This window comes from Citrus sinensis, chromosome 2 (assembly GCF_022201045.2).
Source record: "Citrus sinensis cultivar Valencia sweet orange chromosome 2, DVS_A1.0, whole genome shotgun sequence".
In the NCBI taxonomy this organism is placed as follows: Eukaryota; Viridiplantae; Streptophyta; class Magnoliopsida; order Sapindales; family Rutaceae; genus Citrus; species Citrus sinensis.
The window spans coordinates 2,737,746-2,751,045 of record NC_068557.1 but is presented as its reverse complement, the minus strand read 5'-3'; the positions used below and the strand labels follow the sequence as shown (position 1 = coordinate 2,751,045).

The 13,300-nt window shown below is 33.9% G+C and overlaps 3 protein-coding genes across 4 annotated transcripts; 2 read left to right on the top strand and 1 right to left on the bottom strand.

Annotated features, from left to right (window-relative positions):
• Positions 1-2,771: 2,771 nt before the first annotated feature.
• Positions 2,772-5,005, bottom strand: LOC102619955 (mitochondrial protein pet191 homolog). 2 transcript variants are annotated; one of them, XM_006470521.4, is made up of 4 exons: positions 4,848-5,005; positions 4,235-4,324; positions 4,002-4,106; positions 2,772-3,031 (listed from the first exon to the last, which is right to left on the bottom strand). In XM_006470521.4, exons 2-4 carry the CDS (start codon positions 4,301-4,303, stop codon positions 2,990-2,992), a joined length of 216 nt encoding a protein of 71 aa, XP_006470584.1. In that variant the 5' UTR covers positions 4,304-4,324; positions 4,848-5,005; the 3' UTR covers positions 2,772-2,989. The 2 variants fall into 2 exon arrangements, with proteins under 2 accessions (XP_006470584.1, XP_006470585.1); XM_006470522.4 differs by having other exon boundaries at positions 4,007-4,106.
• Positions 5,006-6,035: 1,030 nt separating this feature from the next.
• On the top strand, positions 6,036-6,914 carry LOC107175945 (outer envelope protein 80, chloroplastic-like). The gene has a single exon (XM_015527866.3). It carries the CDS (start codon positions 6,036-6,038, stop codon positions 6,711-6,713), a length of 678 nt encoding a protein of 225 aa, XP_015383352.1. The 3' UTR covers positions 6,714-6,914.
• Positions 6,766-12,581, top strand: LOC102619664 (outer envelope protein 80, chloroplastic-like). The gene is given in 15 exon segments (XM_015527867.3): positions 6,766-6,913; positions 7,035-7,117; positions 7,260-7,357; positions 7,447-7,516; positions 8,031-8,124; positions 8,471-8,552; positions 8,671-8,706; positions 9,228-9,381; positions 9,481-9,617; positions 9,979-10,049; positions 10,178-10,260; positions 10,334-10,449; positions 10,640-10,787; positions 11,907-11,980; positions 12,129-12,581. Coding segments are annotated over 15 exon segments (1,398 nt in total). The 3' UTR covers positions 12,133-12,581.
• The last annotated feature ends 719 nt before the right edge of the window (positions 12,582-13,300 follow it).

The window sequence follows — 13,300 nt, the reverse complement described above, 5'->3', positions numbered from 1 at the left end:
TAAATAAAATAAATAATCAATTTGTTATTGGCGATAGATTCCTAATTTCGAAATTTCATGTATGATACCATTTTGCCTGATTCTTGGAATGTCATTTAGTTTATTTAATCTTTGAAAACATTTTAGTTAATAACAAGTTTAATACGTGGAGACTTGTAATTGGTTACGTATTTTCATGAAGTGTTGACATAATGAGTAATGATGATAGCTATTATCAGCAAAGACATTCATAAATCATGGCTTCATCATTTATCGGCGGTAGGTTGGTTTAGAAATTTTACAAGATATCACTACGTGAACATATTAAAGCTAGAAAAATAAAACAAAACATAAATCGAATTATTATGTTTCACTTAATTATATTCAATTCAGTATTTAGCATATCTTTTAATCAAATTTACCAAAAGCTACCAAATTTTACAAATTTGTTGAGACTTTCACTTTCTAATACTCAATTGTCTCATCATTCTTTCAAAATTCCAAGTGAGCGAGCCATAGCTTTGCAAAACTTTACATCAACTTTTTTCATCTTTATAACTTTTTTTATTTTATTTTTGGATAAATTTTAATCAATTCTAAGTTCAGATATCCGGACTCTACCATCGCACAGCTGCTTCAAATACAATAACCCACGTTCTAATATTTTTAAAACTTTGTAATATCATCATGCTGTGACAAACCTAAAGTTCATCTTCCTTTTTTTTTTTTTTGTTTAAATGAGCAATACTAAACAGGGACGGAGCTACCATGGGACAAGGTGGGGCACAGGCCCCAGCTGGCTTTTAATTTTTTTTTTGATAATTATACTAAAAAATTGTATTTTATTTGCTATTTATGAAAAATGCTCCAGTTGAATTGTAAAATTTAAAATTGACTCCAATAATTTTAAAATATTTCATACTGTCCCTAGTTTAAATTTCTAATTATAAATGATTTAATTAGTTATTAACATTTTCATGAAACTTGATTAAAGACACGAGAACAAATATTAAAATAAAAAACAATCATAACAAAATGTTAGTATAATGGTTAATGGACCAGTCTTTAATCTTTTTATTTTTTATTCAAGTAAAATCAATTATTTAGTTTTTCAACACTGAACCATAAGTTGTAAGTCTACCTAATTCTAATTTTTAATTTTCTAATTAATCTTTTGTCTAGTTTTAAAATTTATAATTTTATCATGCAGTTCATATTTGTTATGTGTGTTGCAATATATGAATATTTTTGTTATTATTAAAAGATTTTAAGAGTAAATTAAGTAATAACCTAGTCTTGTATATTGAAAAATATATTTTTGCTTATATTGATAATGTATTATTTTCAACTCATAAAATCTCATTGATGAATTTTCACGGAGAACCATTGTAATAAGTAAATTTATTATCAATGAATATTATAGTTGTAATGTTATATATTGCTATCTAAATTTTTAGAAATGTATTATATTTTAAATAGAGTTTCAATCATATAGACGCACTCTATAAGGAGCACAATTGTACAAGTAGCAAACTCCCATTTGGAGTTTATGGAGCCCAAAATACAATTTCCCAAATGAGGACTTATCACGAGTCATGTTTGATTTTAAATGTGTCCCGGCTCGATCAAAATCATGGCTAGGTACTTGATACTAAATGAACAAAACTATAGCAAAACTCACTCCAGAAGACAACCTAAGCACTAAAATGATGTTTTGCTTCTCGCTTTAACCCAGAATACAAGAGTAAACAAAATGGTCATCATTTTCTAACTAGCCCAAATAAATGGGTTTGCTAAAATAAGCAAGTTGTTCGATTTCAACTGCAATCAAATCCTTTTTGCCATTTAATGTCTACTTCGTGCTCACTTTGTTCCTCAATTCATGTGCCGTGTAAGGGTGTACCATATCTTAAGGGGCGCACACACACACTTTTTCGTACTCCACCGTTGATGTTAAAGAGGAATTAAATATCATACAGCGTAAATATTATTAAAGTGCATAATTTTGGTAATCTTAACCACAAAATTTATAACTTAAAAACCTAAATGTTATAATACAACGATAGTGTTACGTTTCAGATTTCGCAACTGAGATACTTTTGCCTATATAAACACTACCACTATGGCTAATCCCTTCGAATTCCAAAGAATACAAGCTAGCATGTTGAGTCATGGCCACCATTGTGTTATTCTTTATAAGATCCAAAACAGATAAAAAGGACTCCATCATTCCTAACTTTTAGGTAAATATTCCATCTTTTGCCTTTAAGGCTTCCACTTTGGATTCCACCATTCTCGTGTCTTATCTCTTTATACTCCTGCATTCTCGAGCTACATGAGATAACATGAACAACAATATGAATTTGACACCTGTGCTCATCAAATGACAGCAGAAGCAAAAATATGATGTTCCAATTCTGGTTTTCAACACCGAATAATGCAAGTAACGAAAGGGACATAATATCAAGTTGCCCAAATAAGCACCGCTGCAAAGCAAACAAATATTTGATGCTTTCCAATTTTCATAAAATTAAAATTATAAATTAAACAAGTGCAATTACAGGTTTTATCACGTTACTTTCTTCTGTTCACAATCAAAATTTGTGGAATGCATCAAGCTTCAACTCAAACAAGTTAATGTGGAAATAGCTCTTTCACTGATATGCTCAACTACAATCAGTACCATACATGCGCATCTAATTTCATTTGCTTCTATTTTAGCTAAATCTATTGTTATCATCATCATTATTATTATTATTTTGAAGAATTCTTGTCCAAATGGAGGAAAAAAATCTCAAATGACTTAAAATGTCATTTTTTATCCAATCAAATTTTTGTTTGTACACAAAGCCTAAGAAAACTGCAACCAGAAGCTCACATATCAAAATATTCCTTCAAGTCTCTTAAGCCTGAATACTTTTTCCTTTGTAATCCCCTTTTGATTATTATTGGAGCATCAATTGTCTGAGAGTATAATGTTGATGCCAACAGCTTGATCCTGCAGTTGCTTTTAGTAACCCTTGTTTCCACGTATCCTAGCTCTCATGTCAACCTGACCAACCAAAAAGGGGAAGAAAAGGAATGACACATTAAAAGAAGGGATCTTGTTGACTCAAATATTATAGAAAGTCTAATTGTTATGTTACAGAATTGACCATATGATAACCAGTATTCATTGTTCAACATAGCTAAAACTTCAACATTTGAGAAGTCTTCAAGAATAAATTTACAAATTGCATATAAAGTGTAAGTGTAAAATCATAATATCCCTCCTCATATATAGGCATAAATTTAAGTTTTTCCAATACATGAGATATGCCTAGTTTAAAGTGCTCAAGCTGCCCTGTAGGGTTATAGGCTTCTAGATAAACCAAGTGACATAAACTGAAGTAATAAAGCCTCAGTTAACTTATATCAAGAAAAAAAGTTCAAATTTTCATAATTCTATCCTATAATCAATCGTACTCATACAGATTACAATTTTCTGTATTGAGTTCCTTGCGTTAGTTAACTTATCACAAAAAGGAGTTTAGATTTTCATAATTCTATTCCTTAATCAGTCATGTGTGCTCACACAGATATGGATTATCTATTGAGTTTCATCACACTATCAAGGTGAAAAAAGATGAGTTTGGCTTCATGTCACAAAATACAAATTATCTTCTCTATCCTCCAGCTCCACCAGGTTTCTTTAAAATTTGATACTAACAGGCAAGTTCCTTAGGTAGACTTAAATGAATGCAAAGACCCATTTCATGCTATTTATGTAGTCATGCTTATACACAAAACCAGAAACCATATATATGAAAAATACCATAGATGCACATGTACTTCTACAGTTTATGGTGTCTCTACAGGACGTATCATTCCGTTTCTACAATATAATGTAGAAGAATTTAACTTCACCAGCTATCACTGATTATCTCGTTCCAATTAAATCAGAGCTTGTAGCCTTACAAGTTTTCAGAGGAAGTCAAAAGAAAAAGAAAACATATATGAAAAGAAGAGAAAAGAGAACAAGCCTGGCCTCTCTTGCAATTGAAATAAGTTTCCCTTAGTCCCACACATTCACTTGGTATACATGGGCTCTTCTCTCCAGCACATTCCCTAAAAGATCTTTTCTCCACCTATAATCACAATTTGTAAAAAAAAGTCAACAAAAGTCATCATCCAATTGACTAAGTGGCAACAAAACATTTCAGTGAACAGAGGCTAATTGAGATAAAACCAGAGATCAGGAAAGAGTAGGATTGACCTTAACACAGTCAGATTCGCTAAGACACTTCACCAGTTCCATAGCAAGGCCCTTGCAAGATTTTGACATTTTGTGTTTCAACTAGATAAACTAACAAATGGATAACACATGGTTAGTTAGCACGAAAAAAGTGAGTTTGCAAAGAAAGTGTAGAATGCCCCCAATAACATGTACAATGGATTACAGTAATGATGCCATGGTTCTCTGGGTGCGCTTACGGATCATTAGGAGAAAGAAAATTATAAACAGATAAACATGGATCCAAATACAAAGTGTCTAATGAATATCTAATTTGAAATACTAGCTGAAAAAACAAATAAAAAAGAAAGAAAGAAAGAAAAAAAAAGCAGAGGACAGCACACAAAAATTTTGTTCTCTTCTTCCTGTTTTCTAAGCAACCGATCGAAAGATAGAAACTTTTTGTAAACATGCTAATCTCAGAACCCAATCACGAACATCCCAAATTTCTTTCCCCAAAAAATTGTTTCTTTTGGAAAAACCCTAAATTCCCTAAACCCTAACCCTAGCTTTCACCCCAAATCAGATGTTAAACAAGCACAAATAAGCATCGATAAATTTGATGAATGAAACGGGGACGTATGAGGATACTTACAGACTCAGAGTCCATGGAAAGGAAAAATATTTGGTAACGTGTGAATACGTCTGAGCTCCGCCTCGTGGCGGCTCAAAATTTTTAGATTGGAGTGGTCGAAGTGGCCAACTGCCTTTTCCAGTAAAAATATATTTGAATTTAGGTTATTATCACCTGTGTCGTTGTCATTTAGAAAAATCACAAATGGATGCATAGTTCGTAATTTATTTACATAGGCCCAGTTCTTCTTTACTCTTAGTTCAATAATTGATTGTGTTCGGATTTCAACCCTCTAATCATGTTAATTCATGTTGAATCAATTCCTTTATCACATGAATTTGTTGGAGATTATTAGTTTTAGAATATTTTTATTTATTTATTTATATCAAAGTATATTTAATTCTCTCAAAATATATTTATAATATTTTATTTATTTATTTATATTAAAATTTATTTAATTATCTTAAAATATATTGCCACCTTTTATTAATAGTTTCTTCAATGGGAACATTAGCGTTAATTTTAACTCATGAAATTAAAGAAGAGTGCTAGAAAAACAACAATATTTGGAGCATGTTGTAGAGGAATTTTTTTTTTAATAATCAAGATGACGTAAATTGGAATTTGTCTATCCATATTACCTGGATAATAATAACTTAATAAAAGAATGTGTGAATAAATTAGTACATTTAAGATAAAACAAAGAAAACACATGATTTTCATAACACAATAAATTCCATAAAAAATATTAATTATTTATATTTCACTTAATTAAATTACTAAATTATTTTTATCAAATTTAGTTGATTTGAAATGTTATTTAAAACTTAATCGACATGTGATGATTAAACATTATTTGGAGAATAAATTCTTAAATGTAAGTGATTATTTAAAAATCTTATCATAATCCAAATATGCACTTAAATAAAAATGATGGTAATGTATGTCCTTGGTTATAATTTTGTTCGAATTGAGGGACTCTGATATTATTATTACTCAGCCGAAACGTCACTCTCCTCTACGGGTTTATGGACTCTGATATTATTATTACTCAGCCGAAACGTCACTCTCCTCTACGGGTTTATCTGCTGTTGCTTCTTCTTCTCCAATGCGTTCCACTAAATTCAGCTTCAGTTCATCATTCAATTAACCGAAATTTCAATCCTTTTTTGCTTTTAATTTTGCAACAGAGGCAGCCCGATTCTGACAATGGCTCAGAAAAACGACGACGCTCGGTTCACATCATCTCCTCTCAAAATCCCTCGCTTTCAACCTCAGCCTCCTCTCCCTTTCTTCGCCGAAACATTAACGGAATCCAAAAACTCTCTCTCTCATCAAATTCACTCACTCAGAACTCGCTCTGATGAGTCCACTCAGTCAACTGAGTTAACTCAGCCGGAGTCACTCACTCGGAAGCTCCAATTATTTGCTGAACGCGCGTACGGAAACTCGGCTCGCGTCTGTTCAATGTACCCGTCAACAACTGGCGCCGGCGAGACGTTAGTGAATTTACCACTTCTATGCTCGGCGTGGATGTCCCTGAGTCAGTCGACGACGTCCGAGTCGGCAGCTTTGCCCGAGGTGTCGTCGACTCAGCTGCAACAGAAAGCGCAGCAGCAGCCGCACTCGGTGAGCCGAAGCGACGAAGAGCGGGTGTTGATAAGTGAAGTTTTGGTGAGAAATAAAGACGGTGAAGAACTTGAGAGAAAATACCTCGGAACAGAGGCGTTAACTGTGTTAAAAGCTTGCCATGCCAACTCAGCATTGACTGTTCGCGAGGTCCAAGAGGACGTTAACAGGATCATCGATGGCGGTTACTTCTGCTCGTGTATGCCCATCGCAACGCGTGATGGCATCAGATTGATATTTCAGCTATATTTAAAATAATCTTTTAAGAAAAAATTAATTAACTTTTCTGTAAAATTATGCCTTAGACATTATGTTGTATTTAATTTCTTTGATGATTACTTTTTGTGGTTTCTTGTGGCACAAGGTAGAGCCAAATCAAGAGTTTCACGGGATGGTATGTGAAGGAGCAAATGTTCTTCCTTCAAAGTTTCTAGAGCATGCTTTTCGCAATAGTTATGGTAGACTTCTTACTTATTCTGCATATCTATTATGTTTAAAAAACATTTCTATAGTGTGCCATTTTGGAATGGTTCACGGAGAACATTCATTGATTTTGAATTTTGGTGTCAAGCTGTGCAGGAAAAATTATCAATATAAGGCGTTTGGATGAAGTGATAACTTCAATCAATGGCTGGTATATGGAGCATGGTCTATTTGGCTTGGTCGGTGTTTTTATCTTTGTCTATGTCTCACATTCATGCTCCATTTTATAGAGATTTAGAGTTTCGTTTCGTAGAGTTTACCTTGGTTTGTCATCACAGCTGCTTTTGCTAATCAGGTAATGTGTTCTGATATCTTCTGTAGGTTTCTGGTGTTGAAATTCTTTCTGGAGGAGTAATTAGATTACAAGTTGCAGAAGCTGAGGTCAATAATATTTCCATCCGTTTCCTTGACAGGAAGACGTAAGCCTATATTTAGTTTAGCTTTTTTGCCTTTAGAAACAGTAATCATAGGATTTTCGTATGATATATATTGTATTTGCAATTGTCAGTGGTGAGCCAACTAAAGGGAAGACGAGGCCTGAAACAATTCTTAGACAACTTACTACCAAGAAGGGACAGGTATGGTCTTTGAAACTTTTAAAGACTTCTGAGTTGTAATACTGAGGATGGGTGTATGCTCACCTTATCGAGTATCTAAAATAGGTCTATGATGTTAATTTTTGAGGCAGAGCAAAATGTGAATTCCAATTTTGGCTTCTTTGTTTTGCTTATCTTATTTTCCTCTCTTCCTTTTTTCCTCCTTTTTCTTTTCAAAATAATAATAATAATAATGCCTTCTCTTAGGAAAGAAGATGTTTTAAAATTTTCTTAGTTTCGCAACATTACTGTTTCCTATTGCTTGGTTCTTTGAATTCTTTATTTGCTCATAAAGTTAAGACAAGAATCGGTGGTTTTATGTAATTTTTTTATGTGACATGATCCTCCACTATTCATTCCTCTATGCGCCGGCTTATATATTCATTCCTTTATGTAGATATTCATTCCTCTATGTGCCGGCTTATAGATATCCTCCACTATTCATTCCTCTATGCTCATAAAGTTAAAGTTTATATGTCTAATATAATTTTTGTAGGTCTACAGCATGCTTCAAGGGAAAAGAGATGTGGAGACTGTATTGACCATGGGAATCATGGAAGATGTTAGCATTATTCCTCAACCTGCAGGAGGTAAAGCAAGATGCAACATTTGAATCATCTTATGACATGAATTATGTTTACATGTTATGTGGTAAGATATGTTAAGTTAGTTAGTTTTCAAATAAGTTGACTATTTTCTAGAAGATGTTGCTCGTGTACCAAAAGAATTGGTCTTTGGGGAGTTTCTTCCGTTTGGAAACATTTCGAAAAAGTATTGTTCATAATCTATTCAGGAAGTTTTATGCTTGTGGATGTTCTTCTTCATGGTGTTTGAATTGCACTATTGTTTGTTTTGGCAACATGAAGATGTATGCATGTGGATGTCCTCCTTTATGGTGTTTGGATTGCAAGATCGTTTGTTTTGGCAACATTGAAGACACTAGCATGGTTGATTTGATTTTGAATGTTGTTGAGCGGCCAAGTGGAGGGTTTTCTGCTGGTGGTGGTATATCAAGTGGGTAGGTGACATTAAATTAAATGCACTGGTTACTTTTGTTGCCAAATTTTGTTGTACTTGTACATCAAAATTAAGTCATTTGTGGAAACTATATAAACTAAATGTTTTTTGATTTACAGGATCACAAGTGGCCCTTTATCCGGACTCATTGGAAGGTGTGGTTACAGTCTTAAATTATCTGGTCTTTCTTCTATCATTTAATTCTTTTTTTATTGTTGGATCGATTACATTGCTGTATTTGATAAAAAATTGTCTGTGGATCATTATTTTGTTAGTTCAAACCTTACGATGCTTCTTTCTAAAAATGTATAATTTTCTAGTAATACAGAACTGTATCTATTATGTAATGTTCTCTTGTAATTAACAAATTCTTCGTTCCTAAATGCTAATGAATATTATTTGTTTGAGAAGATTACATTCCTTATAGTTTCAGCAAGTTATTATATAAATGGATTTTTAGGTACTCGCATATGAAGATTAAAAGATTCTCTTGCAATTAAATGACAGTGGATTTCTTAATGCTAATGAGATCTTTTTGTGTAGGATGTTGTACTAATCTTTCTTGCAAGGCATGCACTTGCACTTCTTATAATATATTATTGTACGGTATTCTTGTGACATGGCATGATCATTCTGTTTGCAGTTTGCATAATATTATATCATTTTTCCATTGCAGCTTTGTTTATTCTCATAGGAATGTTTTTGGAAGAAACCAAAAACTCAATATTTCCTTAGAGAGGGGCCAAATTGATTCTATATTGCGCATAAATTACATTGACCCTTGGATTGAAGGAGATGACAAACAAACATCAAGAACTATGATGGTTCAGGTGTGCTATGGTTTTTGCTTTATCAAGAACAATTACTTTCTTGGTGGTGCCAACTGATAATTGCTTGAACTGATGCTGTTTGTATGCTGTTTTAACTAGAATTCAAGAACCCCTGGACCGCTTGTTCATAGGAACCAACCTGACAACAGTAGTCAGACCATTGGACGTGTGACAGCCAGTATAGAATTCAGTCGACCAATCAGGCCAAAATGGAGTGGGACGGCATGATTATTTTTCAGGTGCTTCGGCAGAACCATTCTTTTCTTTACCAGTTGTCTGACCTTTGGCACCAAGCAGAATTGGTCAGGCAATGAATATGAGCTTGAGACATCTTTTCTGGATGAAATATTTTTTCTATCGAGACCTGAATTGGCAAAATGTAGATTGTTTTCACCTATTTTTATTTATTTTTTAACTGCTGGTCTGTTATTTATAACTGGGAGTTTGTTGTCATATGAATATTGTGGTCAGTCAATTAAACAATAAAGCAAAACTTTGTAGGTATTTTGAATAAGCTTCTTTGACAATTTATTTACGAGGAGTTATTGCTTTGTCTTATAGTAAGCTGTGAATTCCTGTGATTATATTTTCTTTTTACCAGCGTGCTGGTTCTCATGATGAAAAAGGAAATCCTATTATCAAGGATTTCTATAGCAGTCCTCTTTACAGGAAGGTATGCTTTCCTGAAAGTAGATGATGAACTTCATTATTTTGCTTTCTATTTGTTATTGGTTTCAATTATTCAATGTCCATTGTGCATGTTTTTGATATTGTGCTTGTTCAATTTTTCTGTTCGGCAGTGGAAAGACCCATGATGATGTGTTAATTGCTAAATTTGAGAGTGTATATACTGGTTCTGGCAATCACGGTTCTTCAATGGTTAGTCATTTAGCCTTTTGTATTTTCTTTTATCTACTGGCTTCTTGGACCCTCATTCTTGCTGTCCCTGCAGTTTGTATTCGACATGGAACAAGGGCTTCCTGTTTTGCCAAAGTGGTTGTTCTTCAATAGAGTGAATGCTCATGCCAGAAAGGGTGTAGATATAAGTCATGCTCGCCTTCGTTTAAAGTAAGCTACCATTTCCTCTCTTTTATTTATTTATTGTGCAAAAGTGGAATTCAAACATGTTTCGAAATGCATAATATAGACGATGATTAGCATGTTGAAAGTTTCTTCCATGCTTAAGTTGCCATTTATGATAACCAAACAAGTGATTTTTTGGATCAGTTTGCTAATGCGCACTGTTTCTTATGGCTAGTTTGTCTGGTGGACATGTAATAGGTAATTTCTATCCTCATGAAGCATTTGCCATTGGCGGAACAAATAGTGTGAGAGGTTATGAAGAAGGTGCAGTGGGCTCTGGTCGATCTTACGTGGTTGGCTCTGGCGAGATCACTTTTCCGATGGTATGTGATGACAACCCAATCTTTTTGTCTTATCTAGATAAAAAGCTGAGAATAATATTTTGAAGCTTAACACTGCTTGTTCATGATGCTTAAGTCTGCTTGCAACTGTGCCTCATAGATTCAAGGGGAATTGTGTGAAGGCAAGACAGATATTATAACTCCAGATAAAGGCTGGGTAGAGAGTCCGGCAAATACAGAGACAGGCAGATCACACCTAATCTGTGACTTAAACATTATGAATATATTTAGAGAAATGAACGAAGATTATATTACAAAAAGTAATATTAGTGCTCAGAAAAACAACTTTTGCTGCAAGTTTACAGCTCCAAAAATGAGAATTGTTGACAAAGAAGATTTTTTTCCATTTTCTTGATTATTCATTTTTAATTGGAAAAGTTGAAGTGGTGATTACAGTTGTGGGAAAATGATTCGGCTGGTGTTGATCTAGTTAAGTTACAAGGACACTTTCACATGATCTAGTCAAGGCCTTGATGCTCTCAGTTTGAGCAGTGGGCGGCCAACAATTTCTTTTACGGTATTCAGTTTGCTGAAATGAGAATTTTGGGGGGAAAAATGGGTGATTAGACGAAGAAAGAATAAGGCAATAAAAGTACACATTTGTTAGAAGTTAAAGGTAACATTGTTTGAGGGCAAGGTACTTGTTGAAACAAGCACAGTCACAAACAGTTTTGAATAAATGGGGCAACTTGAGGACTATGTAATATATTTGTTTATGACAGAGTCTTCAAAATACTTTGAAAAATTCTTGGAGGACCTGACATATTAATAGACTTCTGAGGAGCCTATCTGCAAATATAGACGCAAAAGTTCTCTATTCTAGGGCGGGGCCATTGTCTCCCCCCTTATATGGGCCCACTCTACTTTCCTCACTGGTAGCAACAATTATTACTGAGCTACTCTAAATTGAAGACTTCTACAAGAGGAATGTGAAGAAGCACTTGGAGAACGCATGTAGATGTGATCAAAAGGGATTGATGATGATCACTCTACGAATTTGAGACTACATGTTCCCCTGTCAATGTGCTCATGTTTCTTATGCTGGGGGAAAAAAAATGTATTTTGCACATTGCTCCTCTAATGTTTCTTCCTGTTTTGCAGTTGGGGCCAGCAGAAGGAGTTATCTTTTCTGACCATGGAACAGAACTTGGATCAGGCCCTACTGTGCCCGCCCGGTAGGTTTCTTAATGATTGGGCCCCTTGTTTTCTATGTTTGCAGTTTAATGAGTGAAAGGACTTATTTTCAAAATGTTTTTTTATTTAAATCTGGCTGGCCTTATCTTGTCCCCTTTTTTTCTTTCTTTCTTTTTTCAACTTCATCAGGTGATCCTGCTGGAGCAAGGTTGAAGCCTGGAAGTGGGTATGGACATGGGTTTGGCATCCGTGTTGATTCTCCTCTGGGACCTTTGGGACTTGAGTATGCATTTAATGACAGGCAGACAAGGAGATTTCACTTTGGGGTTGGTCATCCGAACTAAAGTCTTTTTTGCATGATTATTTTCAGTTCTAGATGTTAGTTATACTTGTTTAACCAACTTTATTGTGCTGTTGGGGACGTGTACAGTTTCTGGTGAAATAGTATCTTTTAACTTCATTTTCATAAAACCACTGCTGAAGTGATGAACACCTAGCGGCATCTTGATTTATTCATCGACGAAAAATTAGTTGCATTGCTTTCGGGCATTTATTGGCATAATCTCATATGCACACCTATGTTATCCAAGTATCAGTGTCGTGCTGATACATTGAAATCTCAATTAAACATTTTTAAGTTTACTGATGCGTTTCTGGAAAAGCGTGACTTTGACATGGCCTATATTTTCATTATTTTCTGTTAGGGGTCATGATATTGATTGTATCTTGCCACATAATGACCAGAAATATAAAAGCATTTTATGAGCAGGGGTATCAAGTTAGAAAAGTTTTGCTAACATGAAATCAATTGCTTTGCCCTCTTTGACTTGGCTGATAAAGTATATACCTGTCTTATTAAAGAAGGGAGAGAGGAGAATGGACAAGATAAATTGTTTCTTATTTATCTGATTGCTCTTGTGTAAGGTCTTAACTCTTATTTTTATGTTAAAATCCATCATTGGAGAAATTATGTACCTAATCTAGATGAAGAACAATAAATTGTTTGTGGGGAATCCACATAAGACTCACATATTACATACATAAATTGTAAATAGCAATAAATTATTCTATTTGCTTTGAGTTTTGATAAACAAAGAATCATATAAACCCAACTGATTAAGCATTCTTGGAGATTTTACTGTATTTTAGCTCAAAAAGTGATCAAGAAATATCAAATACACTCAAAGGAATGACATAAGAATTATTACATTCAGTCCCTCTTGCTTTTACAAACAACTTCTAAAGCAAGCTACTTGTAGTCTCTAGGAAACAAAAGACAAACCTTAATGCATAACCAATTACCAAGTTGTTCAACCTATTGTGTACAAGGAAAAAATTTACAACACTTTTAACAATTATGG